The following is a 10335-nucleotide window of genomic DNA, read 5'->3' on the forward strand; positions in this document are numbered from 1 at the left end:
GTCACGAGGAGCTCTTCCTACAGAGACCGGGGCTGGAGGGAGCTGGGAAGCGCTGCCTCCCCGCTCCTGCTTGGATCCACCAGCCCCGCCGCTGGCCCGCGCTAGGCCGGGATCACCGGGGTCCCGCTGGGCAGCCCCGACCCCGTGCCTGGGCCGCACCTGCCGCGGTGGCTCCGTCGGGCCGGGCGGAAGCGCGGGTGCGCAGGGCTGGACAGGCCCGGGCGTGGCGGCCCCGGCGTACCTGGGCGAGCCGGCAGGTGGGAGCGTCGCGGCCCGGGGCCCCCGCCCTCGCACGGGGGAGGAGCGGGCGGCGCGGGGCGGGCGCAGCGGGGGTCGGGGCGCTGGGAGCCCGTTGGGCCGTGAACGCAGCCGCCACGCCGGGGCCGCCGAGATCGGGTGCCCGGGATGAGCCTCATCCGGAAAAAGGGCTTCTACAAGCAGGACGTCAACAAGACCGCCTGGGAGCTGCCCAAGACCTACGTGTCCCCGACGCACGTCGGCAGCGGGGCCTATGGCGCCGTGTGGTGAGACCCCCGGGCCGCTGGGGGGCGGGGGACGGCGGGGCGGGCGCCGTGCTCTCCCCTTTCCGCCCAGCCCGCCTTGACCGCGGACCTCAAGGCCCAGCGCCCTCCGTGGGGCCAGCCAGCGGCCATCTCCCTTTTCTCACCGGGTGGCTGAGTGAGGTCTCTGTGGGTTGAGTTGGGACTGGGCCTGGTTCTCCAGGACTGTACACTTGCAAGACCCCGGAGTTCATCGGGCAGATCCTCACTGTTACAGACGAGTACACCGAGGCCCCAAGAGGGGGAGGTGGCTCGCCAAGTTGCAGACAGAGTGAGACTCCTGCCCTGCCGTGGATCCCGTCGCAATGAGACGTTGCTGCCCCTGGCGCTGTGCCCCTCTCTCAGCTCCTGCCTGGCTTCCTACTCCCTGCCCTGCGTCCCGCGGCTCCCCCATATTCTAGGTGGTGGGCGTAGTCCCCTCTCAGCCCAGCTGCCCAGTGGGAGGGGTCAGGGCGGTCTGGGAGATACGGTCCAGGAGGAGAGCCTCGCCTGCTGACCGGCCTGTGCCCGACAGCTCGGCCATCGACAAGCGGTCAGGGGAGAAGGTGGCCATCAAGAAGTTGAGCCGACCCTTTCAGTCCGAGATCTTCGCCAAGCGCGCCTACCGGGAGCTGCTGCTGCTGAAGCACATGCAGCATGAGAACGTAGGTGGTGGCTGCCCCGGGGAGGGGGGCGGGGGCTGCCCTGGGGAGTCAGGGGCAGGCGCAGGCGGGGCCTCCCGGTATGGAGAGCTCGGGACAGTCTCCTCCCTTCTCCCCTGATGGTGCCTCTCGCCTCACTATTGAAAGGAGGGGTGCCGGGACCTTCCCTCCCCACTTTCCAGGAAGAGGTCAAAGGGTATTTTTGGCAGAATGCGCTTTGTGAGGTACAGACTGTCTTATCCTACAGAGGAAATTGGCACAGGGGAACGTTGTAATTGGTTCCATGTCTGAGAGCTTGTGGCCAGCTGGGACTAGAATCCTAGTTAGCGTTGTGTCCACGTGACCCTGATAACAACAGCAATTACACATATTGAGCACTTCTTATGTTCTAAGAGCTCTGCATACACTAACTTCTCTAGTCCTCATGATATATGAGTACTATTGCCCCCATGCCACAGACAGGAAACTAAAGCACAGCAAGGCTCACAGGTTAGATGGTTAGTCAGTAGCAGAGCTGGGGTTTCAATCTCGGCAGCAAGTCTCCGGGTCTGAGCACATGACCATCAGATTGTCTTGTCTAATAGAAGCAGCCGGGAAAACCAGGGGCCCAGCTCAGGGCCTGGCAGCCAGGCTTTGCTGCAGGATACCTAGATTGGAGGGCAGACATTTCAAAGAATGATTTCAAAATGTTATGTACATATTAAGTCCACCCTTCTCCAGCAAACCCCTCCCCTATGGCCTCCAGCCAGGGTGATCTTGCCCTTGGCTCTGAATCAGCCCTGTGGCAGGCAAGGATGGATGTGGCTGGAGACCCAAGGTCAGGGGCAGGGAGTTTGCTGGCTGAAAAGCTCCTTCCCTATTCCCTCCTTTTCCCCTTCCACCCTCTCCTTATGCTTTCCTGCTGCCTACGAGAGTTGAGAGTGGGTTTGCGTTGCTTGCCCTGACACCAGACTTGAGAGCAATGAGCACACATCATTCTCCCCACCTTCCCTTCTCCCTAGCCTGACTCTGTCATGATTTATTGCAAACTCCCTCCGAATCCAGGGGATTCCTCTAGGCCTCTGCCATTTTTACTGCTTCCAAGAAAGTTGGAGACATGCCTCCTGCTGGAGGTGGTGTATTAGGAAAGGGTGGATGGCCCTGTGCATGGCCAGGGCCCAGGAGGAGGTAGGAGGAGAAGGTAGCATCTGTCTAGCCCTCACAGGTGACTTCTTCCCCAGGTCATTGGGCTCCTGGATGTCTTCACCCCAGCCTCCTCCCTGCGCAACTTCCATGACTTGTGAGTTGGGCTGCACTGGGTTCTGGGGCATTTGCAGGTCTTACATGCCGCTGGGGAGCAAGGTGGGGGAGGGTCTAGGGTTTCTATTCTGGGTGTGGCGGGAAGAGCCTCCTTCCCTGGCAGTCCTGTGCCTTTGCCTGTCAAGTGTGATTCTCTCTGGAAGGATGCTTTTAGCCAAAGGCAGGCAGGAAGAGGCAGGAAGGACTTTGTGGGGTGCTTGCCTGGCAGGGGGCAGTCTGCACAGCTGCTTTGCTTTTTACCCAGCTTTAACACCATGAGACACATCTGCCAGTCCTCACAGGGTTAGCACCAACTCACCTTTCCTGGGGACACAGATGTGAGTCTGGACCTTGCAGCTCTTTCTAGCATGAAGCAAGGATTAAGAAGCCTTGGCTGCCTCTGGCTGATGGGGGTGTTTGACAGAATGGCAGAGAACCAGGACATTTAGCTGCAAAATGTATAGCTTTGCCTGTGCAGTGTCTGAATGAGACTGGACTATTTGGACAAGATGGAGAAGTCAGTGTGGCGCGTGGAGGCCAGCAGCTGGCTTGGTCAAGCTGAATCTGGACTGACCCTACAGGCAGCCTCAAGACCTGGGGACTTTGAGCAGGGAGGTGATATGTTCAGATGGGATTTGGGGGATGCACGCTGGCGGCAGCAAGAAAGGAGTAGGAAGCAGCTCGGGGGCAGAGGGGGAGAGCCTGGAGGTCAGTGTTAGTGATCTAAGTAGGGATCTAAAGTAGAGGTGATGGGATGCCAAGAGCAGACTTGAGGCCCCATTTGGGAGGCAGGGCAGACACAATGTTCCATCTGTTGGGGTGCAGTGGCTGAGTGAGGTGGCAGAGGTGGAGGAATGGGCAGGTTCCTGCTTGAAAGACACGGTAGAGGAAGAACAGATCTTGGGGGAAAGATAACGAACTCCATTTTGGACACTTTACTTTTAAATAACCTGTGAACATTCCAATGTTTAATCACAGTTGCAAATAAATATGAACCTCAGGAGAGGAAGGTCTGGGCTAGGGATGTGGATTTGCGCTGGAATAATCACCGATGGGTTATAGCTGACACCCGGGAACAGATAATTGTAGAATGTGGTAAGATAGTATTGATTCAGGTATCAACATGAAAGAGAAGATCCAAGAGGATGAGCAGATGGAAGAAGCTGAGAGGGCCTGATAGGAGGCAGAGGAGAATCAGCAAAGAACTGAGAGGGAGTTTCAGACTTGGTGAAAGGTTAGATCAGAAGAAAAGGGAGTCATGGTGTGTTTGTCGGGTGTTCACTGGTGACCTTGAGCTGAGCAGTCTGGCAGTAGGAGGGAAGCAGAAATCAGGTTAACTCAGGACTGGGAGTTAAGGCAGTGGGATCCAGGAGTGTGGACCGCCCTTTCTAGAAGTTTGGTAGTGAGAGAGGGAGAAGGGGTGGTCAGTTGAAGAAGCAAAGTCAAGGGAATGTGGTTCTAGCACAGAGAGGCTTCAGAAAGCATGTCGCCAAGATGAAGGAACCAGTGCCCGAGTGGAGGGGAAAGACACAGGAGGGGACTGGGTATGGAGAGGGCCCCAAGGGAGGTGTGTGGTCAGGCAGAAGAGGGCTGCCAAAATCCAGAGTCTCCTGGAGATGCCTCCAGCATGTCCTTTCAAAAAAAAAAAACAACAACAACAAAAAACACAACCTATTTTATAATTGTTTAAGGTAACATTTATTTTTAAAAAGTTTTAAATTTATTATATTCTAGAGATAGGGCTGGAGTGCAGTGGCACAAACTGGAATGCCCAGACTGGAGTGCAGTGGCACACAGTTCACTGCAGCCTCCAACTCCTAGGCTCAAGCCATCCTCCCGTCTCAGCCCCCCAAGTAGGTGGGACTACAGATGCATGCTACCATGTTCAGCTTTTTGTTTTGTTTTAATTTTTATAGAGATGGGGTCTCACTATGTTACTCATCCTGATCTCGAATTTCTGGCCTCAAGTGATCCTCCCACCTCAGCCTCTTGAGTAGCTAAGACTAAAGGTGCATGCCACCACACCTGGCTAATTTTTTTTTTCTTTTCTTTTTTCTGAAAGATGGGGTCCAGGGCCAGGCACGGTGGCTCACGCCTGTAATCCCAGCACTTTGGGAAGCCAAGGCAGACAGATCACCTGAGGTCAGGAGTTCGAGACCAGCCTGGCCAACATGGCAAAACCCCGTCTCTACTAAGAATACAAAAATTAGCTGGGTGTTCTGGCGCACACCTGTAGTTGTAGGTACTCAGGGAAGCTGAGGCAGGAGAATCGCTTGAATCTGGGAGGTGGAGGTTGCACTGAGCCGAGATCATGCCACTGCACTCTAGCCTGGGCAACAGAGCAAGACTCCATCTCAAAGAAAAAAAGAAAGGAACAAAGAAAGATGGGGTCCCTATGTTGCTCAGGCTGGTCTCAAACTCTTCGCCTCAAGCGATCGTCCAGCCTCCATCTCCCAAAGCACTGGGATTGGAAGTATGAGCTATGCCCCCTGGCCTATTTTATAATTTTTATTATTTTTTTGTCTTTGTCCTGGTCTTTGCTTTTACTATAACAGTTACATTTTGCTGGCCTTATCCTGTTGTGCAATCCCCTAAGAGGCTGCAGGAGCCTCCCCATCTCCCCCTTCCACCCTCCTGGAAACTATTGTATTGTTTCCTTCTTGGAAAGGTAGACATATTGTTTGTTTGTGGAGCCATCTCAGCTGGGCATGACCCTCTGAGGGATAAAATATTTGGACAGAAGCCGAAGGAAATACTGGCAGATGTTTCTAACTCCTAGCTGTGGCTTTCCCTGGGGTGTGGAGGAGGGCAAGGAGAGAGTACCTTTGAAGAGTGGGAACACAGTTCCATGTGGCTTTCCTGAGCACGCTCCAACTGTAGCGCTTACTCTGAGCTCTGCCAGCTGGGCGGCCCGCCACAGGGAGACTGGGAGCCAGGAGCCCAGAGGCCCGTGTGGTGATCTGGCTGGCTGAGGTGGAGTTGGTTTTTGCACACTGGAGGGTGTCTCTATGACCCCTGTTCTGCCCTGAGGCCCCTCCTCTGAGCTCAGACCTGGGGCTGGGTGGGACCCGGCACTGTTCCAAGAAGCCCTCGTGCCTTCCAGCTACCTGGTGATGCCCTTCATGCAGACGGATCTGCAGAAGATCATGGGGATGGAGTTCAGTGAGGAGAAAATCCAGTACCTGGTGTATCAGATGCTCAAAGGCCTTAAGGTGGGTGGGGACTTGGAGGCTGGCAGAGGGGACGCCTTGCTGTCGAGACCTGAGGTTTGGGGAGGCCGGAGGGAGCGCACTGTTACAGGTTGGCCAGCCTGAAGTGCCTGGTGTGGAAGCTGGGCCATGGACTCACCCTTCTCTCTCTCCCACATAGTACATCCACTCGGCTGGGGTCGTGCACAGGGTGAGTGCGTTCTCTGCCATGGTCCTCAGAGGCCCCTGTCCCATCCCTGGGTATGGGGTTCTCTGGCAATCAAGGAGTGGGAAAGGTGAAGGGAGAGGACACTGCCCAGGAGAGCACAGAATGTGGAGTTTTCAGACCCAGCCACGGCCCAGGAAGCCTGCTCAAAAGAGTCACTGCATCCCAGGGGACTTCATGGGGAATTGCTGCAGACAAAGCCCTGAGCTGAGTGTTTCAGGCTTCAAGAATCAGGAACATTTTAGAGCTGGATGGGCCCTGAGAGAACACCGAGTCCAACCCTCATTTTACACATGAGGAAACTGAGGCCCAGAAGGGGAAGGGACCTGGCTGAGGTCACACCCCTGGGTGGTGGTGGAGCTAGGACAAGCTCCATCTCTGCCTCAGCCTAGCATGCATTCTCTGTCCTCCCGCCAGGACCTGAAGCCAGGCAACCTGGCTGTGAATGAGGACTGTGAACTGAAGGTGAGTGGGCTGCAGGCTCAGCCCAGAGGCGGGATGGGCCCTCCCCCAGGGAAGCCCCTGGAAGCCACTCCCAGAGCCGCCTCCCCTCAGCAAGTTCCTTTTCTATTTATCCCCTGTGCCATAGATTCTGGATTTTGGGCTGGCGCGACATGCAGATGCCGAAATGACTGGCTACGTGGTGACCCGCTGGTACCGAGCCCCCGAGGTGATCCTCAGCTGGATGCACTACAACCAGACGGGTCAGTGGTCAACGCCTGAGAGGGCGGTCCTGGGGCCATCTGGTCACTCGGTGCTGACTGACTGCTGGGCCCCAGGCAGACAGTCCAGGTGACACTCTCCCTCCCTCTGCAGTGGACATCTGGTCTGTGGGCTGTATCATGGCAGAGATGCTGACAGGGAAAACTCTGTTCAAGGGGAAAGATTGTATCCTTTGCTGGAAAAGCCAAACTCCATCTAGGGATTCCTTCCTTCAACAGACACTTTATTTAAATAACTGTCTTTTTTTTCTTAATGTGAGAGTGATACATACTCCCTGTAGAATAATTTGTAAATGCAGATAAGGCTGGACACAGTGGCTCACGTCTGTAATCCCAGCACTCTGGGAGGCTGAGGCAGGCAGATCATGAAATCGGGAGATCGAAACCATCCTGGCTAACAAGGGGAAACCCCGTATCTACTAAAAATACAAAAAATTAGCCAGGCGTGGTGGCGGGCGCCTGTAGTCCCAGCTACTCGGGAGGCTGAGGCAGGAGAATGGTGTGAACCCAGGAGGTGGAGCTTGCAGTGAGCCGAGATCGCGCCACTGCACTCCAGCCTGGGTGACGGAGCAAGACTCTGTCTCAAAAAAGAAAAAAAAGAAAAAATTAGCCAGACATGGTGGCATGCACCTGTCATCCCAGCTACCTGAGAGGCTGAGATGGGAGGGTTGAGCCTGGGAGGTTGAGGCTGCAGTGAGCTATGATTGTGCCACTGTACTCCAGCCTGGGTGACAGAGGGAGACCCTAACTCAAAAAAAAAAAAAAACAAAAAAAATGTTGGGTGGGAATGGTGGCTCACACCTATAATCCCAGCACTTTGGGAGGCCAAGGCAGGTGGATCACCTGAGATTGGGAGTTCGAGACCAGCCTGGCCAACGTGGTCAAACCCCATCTCTACCAAAAAATACAAAAATTAGCCGGGTGTGGTGGTGCACACCTGTCATCCCAGCTACTCAGGAGGCTGAGGCAGGAAAATCGCTTGAACCCAGGAAGTGGAGGTTGCAGTGAGCCAAGACTGTGCCACTGCACTCCAGCCTGAGTGACAGAGTGAGACCCTGTCTCAAAAAAAAAAAAAAAATGTAGATAAGCAAAATGATGCCAAATTCTACCAGTATGTGGAAAATACATTTTGGCACGGCGCACATGAACTGAGTACCTGTGTGTGCAGGGCAGGCTTTCGGTGAGAAGACGAGGAAACGGAAAAGAGGGACTGGGATGAAGGCTGAGAAGTCCACATGCATTTGTCGTGTAGGGACCCCCTCAGCCTGGCATGTTGGAAAGCTCTCCAGAGCCCTGAGCCCTGAAGAATAAGCCTCCTCCTGAGAGCAGGAGGTGGTTAGGCAGGGCTGGAGCCTGGATGATCAGTTGCCATGGTGCCCGGGTGAAGTGATGGTGGGGTCGTGGGAAAGGCAGTCTCAGACCCACCAGGAGAGCAAGGCTAAGCCTTAACCTGCCACCAAGACCTGGACCAGCTGACCCAGATCCTGAAAGTGACCGGGGTGCCTGGCACGGAGTTTGTGCAGAAGCTGAACGACAAAGCGGTGGGTGGTAAATGGGACCTAGGCTGGCCTGGGCTGTGTGCTTGCCTGACGTGGGCCCAGTGGGCTGGAGGCCTTTGTGGAAGAAGGCTCACCAGCACCTTCCCACAGCATCCTCCTACCCTGGCAGGCACTCTTGTCTTAATCTCACCGTGGACCCTGACCTGAGCCTTCAGCCCTGCTCTGAGGCTTTTCTGAAATCCCTGCTCTACACGCTGAGGCCAGAGCCCTAAGGGGTTTGATGCTTTTCTGTCTTCCAGGCCAAATCGTACATCCAGTCCCTGCCACAGACCCCCAGGAAGGATTTCACTCAGCTCTTCCCACGGGCCAGCCCCCAGGGTGAGTCTCAGAGCCCTCTCCCCAGGGGCCCCTCAGTGCATCCCAGAGGGCGGGCTCTCCCGGCCCCCCGGTGTGAGGCTCATGGCTCTGCCCCTGCAGCCGCAGACCTGCTGGAGAAGATGCTGGAGCTAGACGTGGACAAGCGCTTGACGGCCGCACAGGCCCTCACCCATCCCTTCTTTGAACCCTTCCGGGACCCTGAGGAAGAGACGGAGGCCCAGCAGCCGTTAGATGATTCCTTAGAACACGAGAAACTCACAGTGGATGAATGGAAGCGTAAGAGCTGGGGCCTTGGGCTTCCTCGCCTCCGCCTGCAGCCTCTCTTCCTTGCTTCCTCCATCTTTGTGCCTGGGCTCTGCCAGCCCTACCTGCCACCTAAGGTTCCTGCCCCCTCCTTCTTGGTGGGCATTGTCTCCTGGGTGCTTCTTTCTACTTGAGCTGACTTCGCTTTCCATGCTCTCTCTGAAGGCGGGTGGACTTTCTCACCACAGCACCTCCTTACCCACCTTAAACCATGCTGCCTTTCTCAGAGCACATCTACAAGGAGATTGTGAACTTCAGCCCCATTGCCCGGAAGGACTCGCGGCGCCGGAGTGGCATGAAGCTGTAGGGACTCATCTCGCATGGCACTGCCGGCCAGACACTGCCCAAGGACCAGTATTTATTTGTCACTACTAAACTCAGCCCTTCTTGGAATACAGCCTTTCAAGCAGAGGACAGAAGGGTCCTCCTTATGTGGGAAATGGGCCTAGTAGATGCAGAATTCAAAGATGTCGGTTGGGAGAAACTAGCTTTGATCCTAACGGGCCATGTTAAACTGCCCATCTGGAGAATCGCCTGCAGGTGGGGCCCTTTCCTTCCCGCCAGAGTGGGGCTGAGTGGGCGCTGAGCCAGGCCGGGGGCCTATGGCAGTGATGCTGCCTTGGTTTCCTAGGGATGCTCTAACGAATTACCACAAACCTGGTGGATTGAAACAGCAGAACTTGATTCCCTCACAGTTCTGGAGGCTGGAAATCTGGGATGGAGGTGTTGGCAGGGCTGTTGTCCCTTTGAAGGCTCTGGGGAAGAATCCCTCCTTGGCTCTTTTTAGCTTGTGGTGGCAGTGGGCAGTCCGTGGCATTCCCCGGGTTATTGCTGCATCACTCCAGTCTCTGTCTCTTCTGTTCTCTCCTCTTTTAACAACAGTCATTGGATTTAGGGCCCACCCTAATCCTGTATGATCTTATCTTGATCCTTATTAATTACACCTGCAAATACTCTATTTCCAAATAAAGTCACATTCTCAGGTTCCAGGTGGACATGAATTCCAGGGGGAAATGATTCAACTCACTACAGACAGCTGGGAGGGCGGGGCCCCTTCCTGGGCCCTGTGCTGAGGCCTTGTGCTCTGTGAAGGAACCAAATGCGTTTGGCTGCTAAATTAAGGGAGTTGCAGAGAGAGCTGCAGCTGGTGCGATTGCATTCAGGTTATTTTGGGTGAGTGATAAGCAATCAAGATATGAGACAACAGCAGGCTCGGAGACTGCGAGCTGCACAGGCAGAAATGGGCTCTTGCCTGGCTTGATGGCAAACCATTCTGCTCCCTTTGGGAGATGGCACAGCTCTCCAGAGCTTTGACCTGACAGTGGCTAGAACCTCTCTGTTTTTATCTGAGAAATTTTGGCAGAACAAATTTCCATGTGCACAAGCTGTCAGGGGCACAGTGGGTTTCAAATTTCCTTGTGCACCAGGGGACTTGTTAAAATGCAGATTCCTGGGCCCCACCCCAGGGCTTGTGACTCAGCAGGTCTGGAGTTGAGATCTTAGAATGTGCATTTGAATGAGGACCTCTCACCCTGACCCA

General features: G+C 55.2%; 1 protein-coding gene across 2 annotated transcripts; it reads left to right on the forward strand.

The window, feature by feature from the left end:
• The first annotated feature begins 310 nt into the window (after positions 1-310).
• MAPK13 (mitogen-activated protein kinase 13) lies at positions 311-9777 on the forward strand. 2 transcript variants are annotated; one of them, XM_002816803.6, is made up of 12 exons: positions 311-524; positions 1075-1204; positions 2422-2480; positions 5583-5691; positions 5849-5878; positions 6311-6358; positions 6483-6597; positions 6710-6781; positions 8077-8156; positions 8414-8492; positions 8592-8768; positions 9023-9777. In XM_002816803.6, the coding sequence occupies exons 1-12, from the start codon at positions 406-408 to the stop codon at positions 9100-9102; spliced, it is 1098 nt and encodes a 365-aa protein (XP_002816849.1). In that variant the 5' UTR covers positions 311-405; the 3' UTR covers positions 9103-9777. The 2 variants fall into 2 exon arrangements, with proteins under 2 accessions (XP_002816849.1, XP_024104738.1); XM_024248970.3 differs by lacking the exon at positions 5849-5878 and having other exon boundaries at positions 319-524.
• The last annotated feature ends 558 nt before the right edge of the window (positions 9778-10335 follow it).

The sequence above is a fragment of the Pongo abelii genome, chromosome 5 (assembly GCF_028885655.2).
Source record: "Pongo abelii isolate AG06213 chromosome 5, NHGRI_mPonAbe1-v2.0_pri, whole genome shotgun sequence".
Lineage (NCBI taxonomy): Eukaryota > Metazoa > Chordata > Mammalia > Primates > Hominidae > Pongo > Pongo abelii.

Excerpts from the sequence above, each read along its gene's own strand:
- MAPK13 (XM_002816803.6), top strand. The coding sequence starts at position 406 with ATGAGCCTCATCCGGAAAAAGGGCTTCTACAAGCAGGACGTCAACAAG. Across the intron at positions 6,598-6,709 it reads GATGCACTACAACCAGACGG|TGGACATCTGGTCTGTGGGC; the intron begins GTCAGTGGTCAA and ends CTCCCTCTGCAG. Across the intron at positions 6,782-8,076 it reads TCTGTTCAAGGGGAAAGATT|ACCTGGACCAGCTGACCCAG; the intron begins GTATCCTTTGCT and ends CCTGCCACCAAG.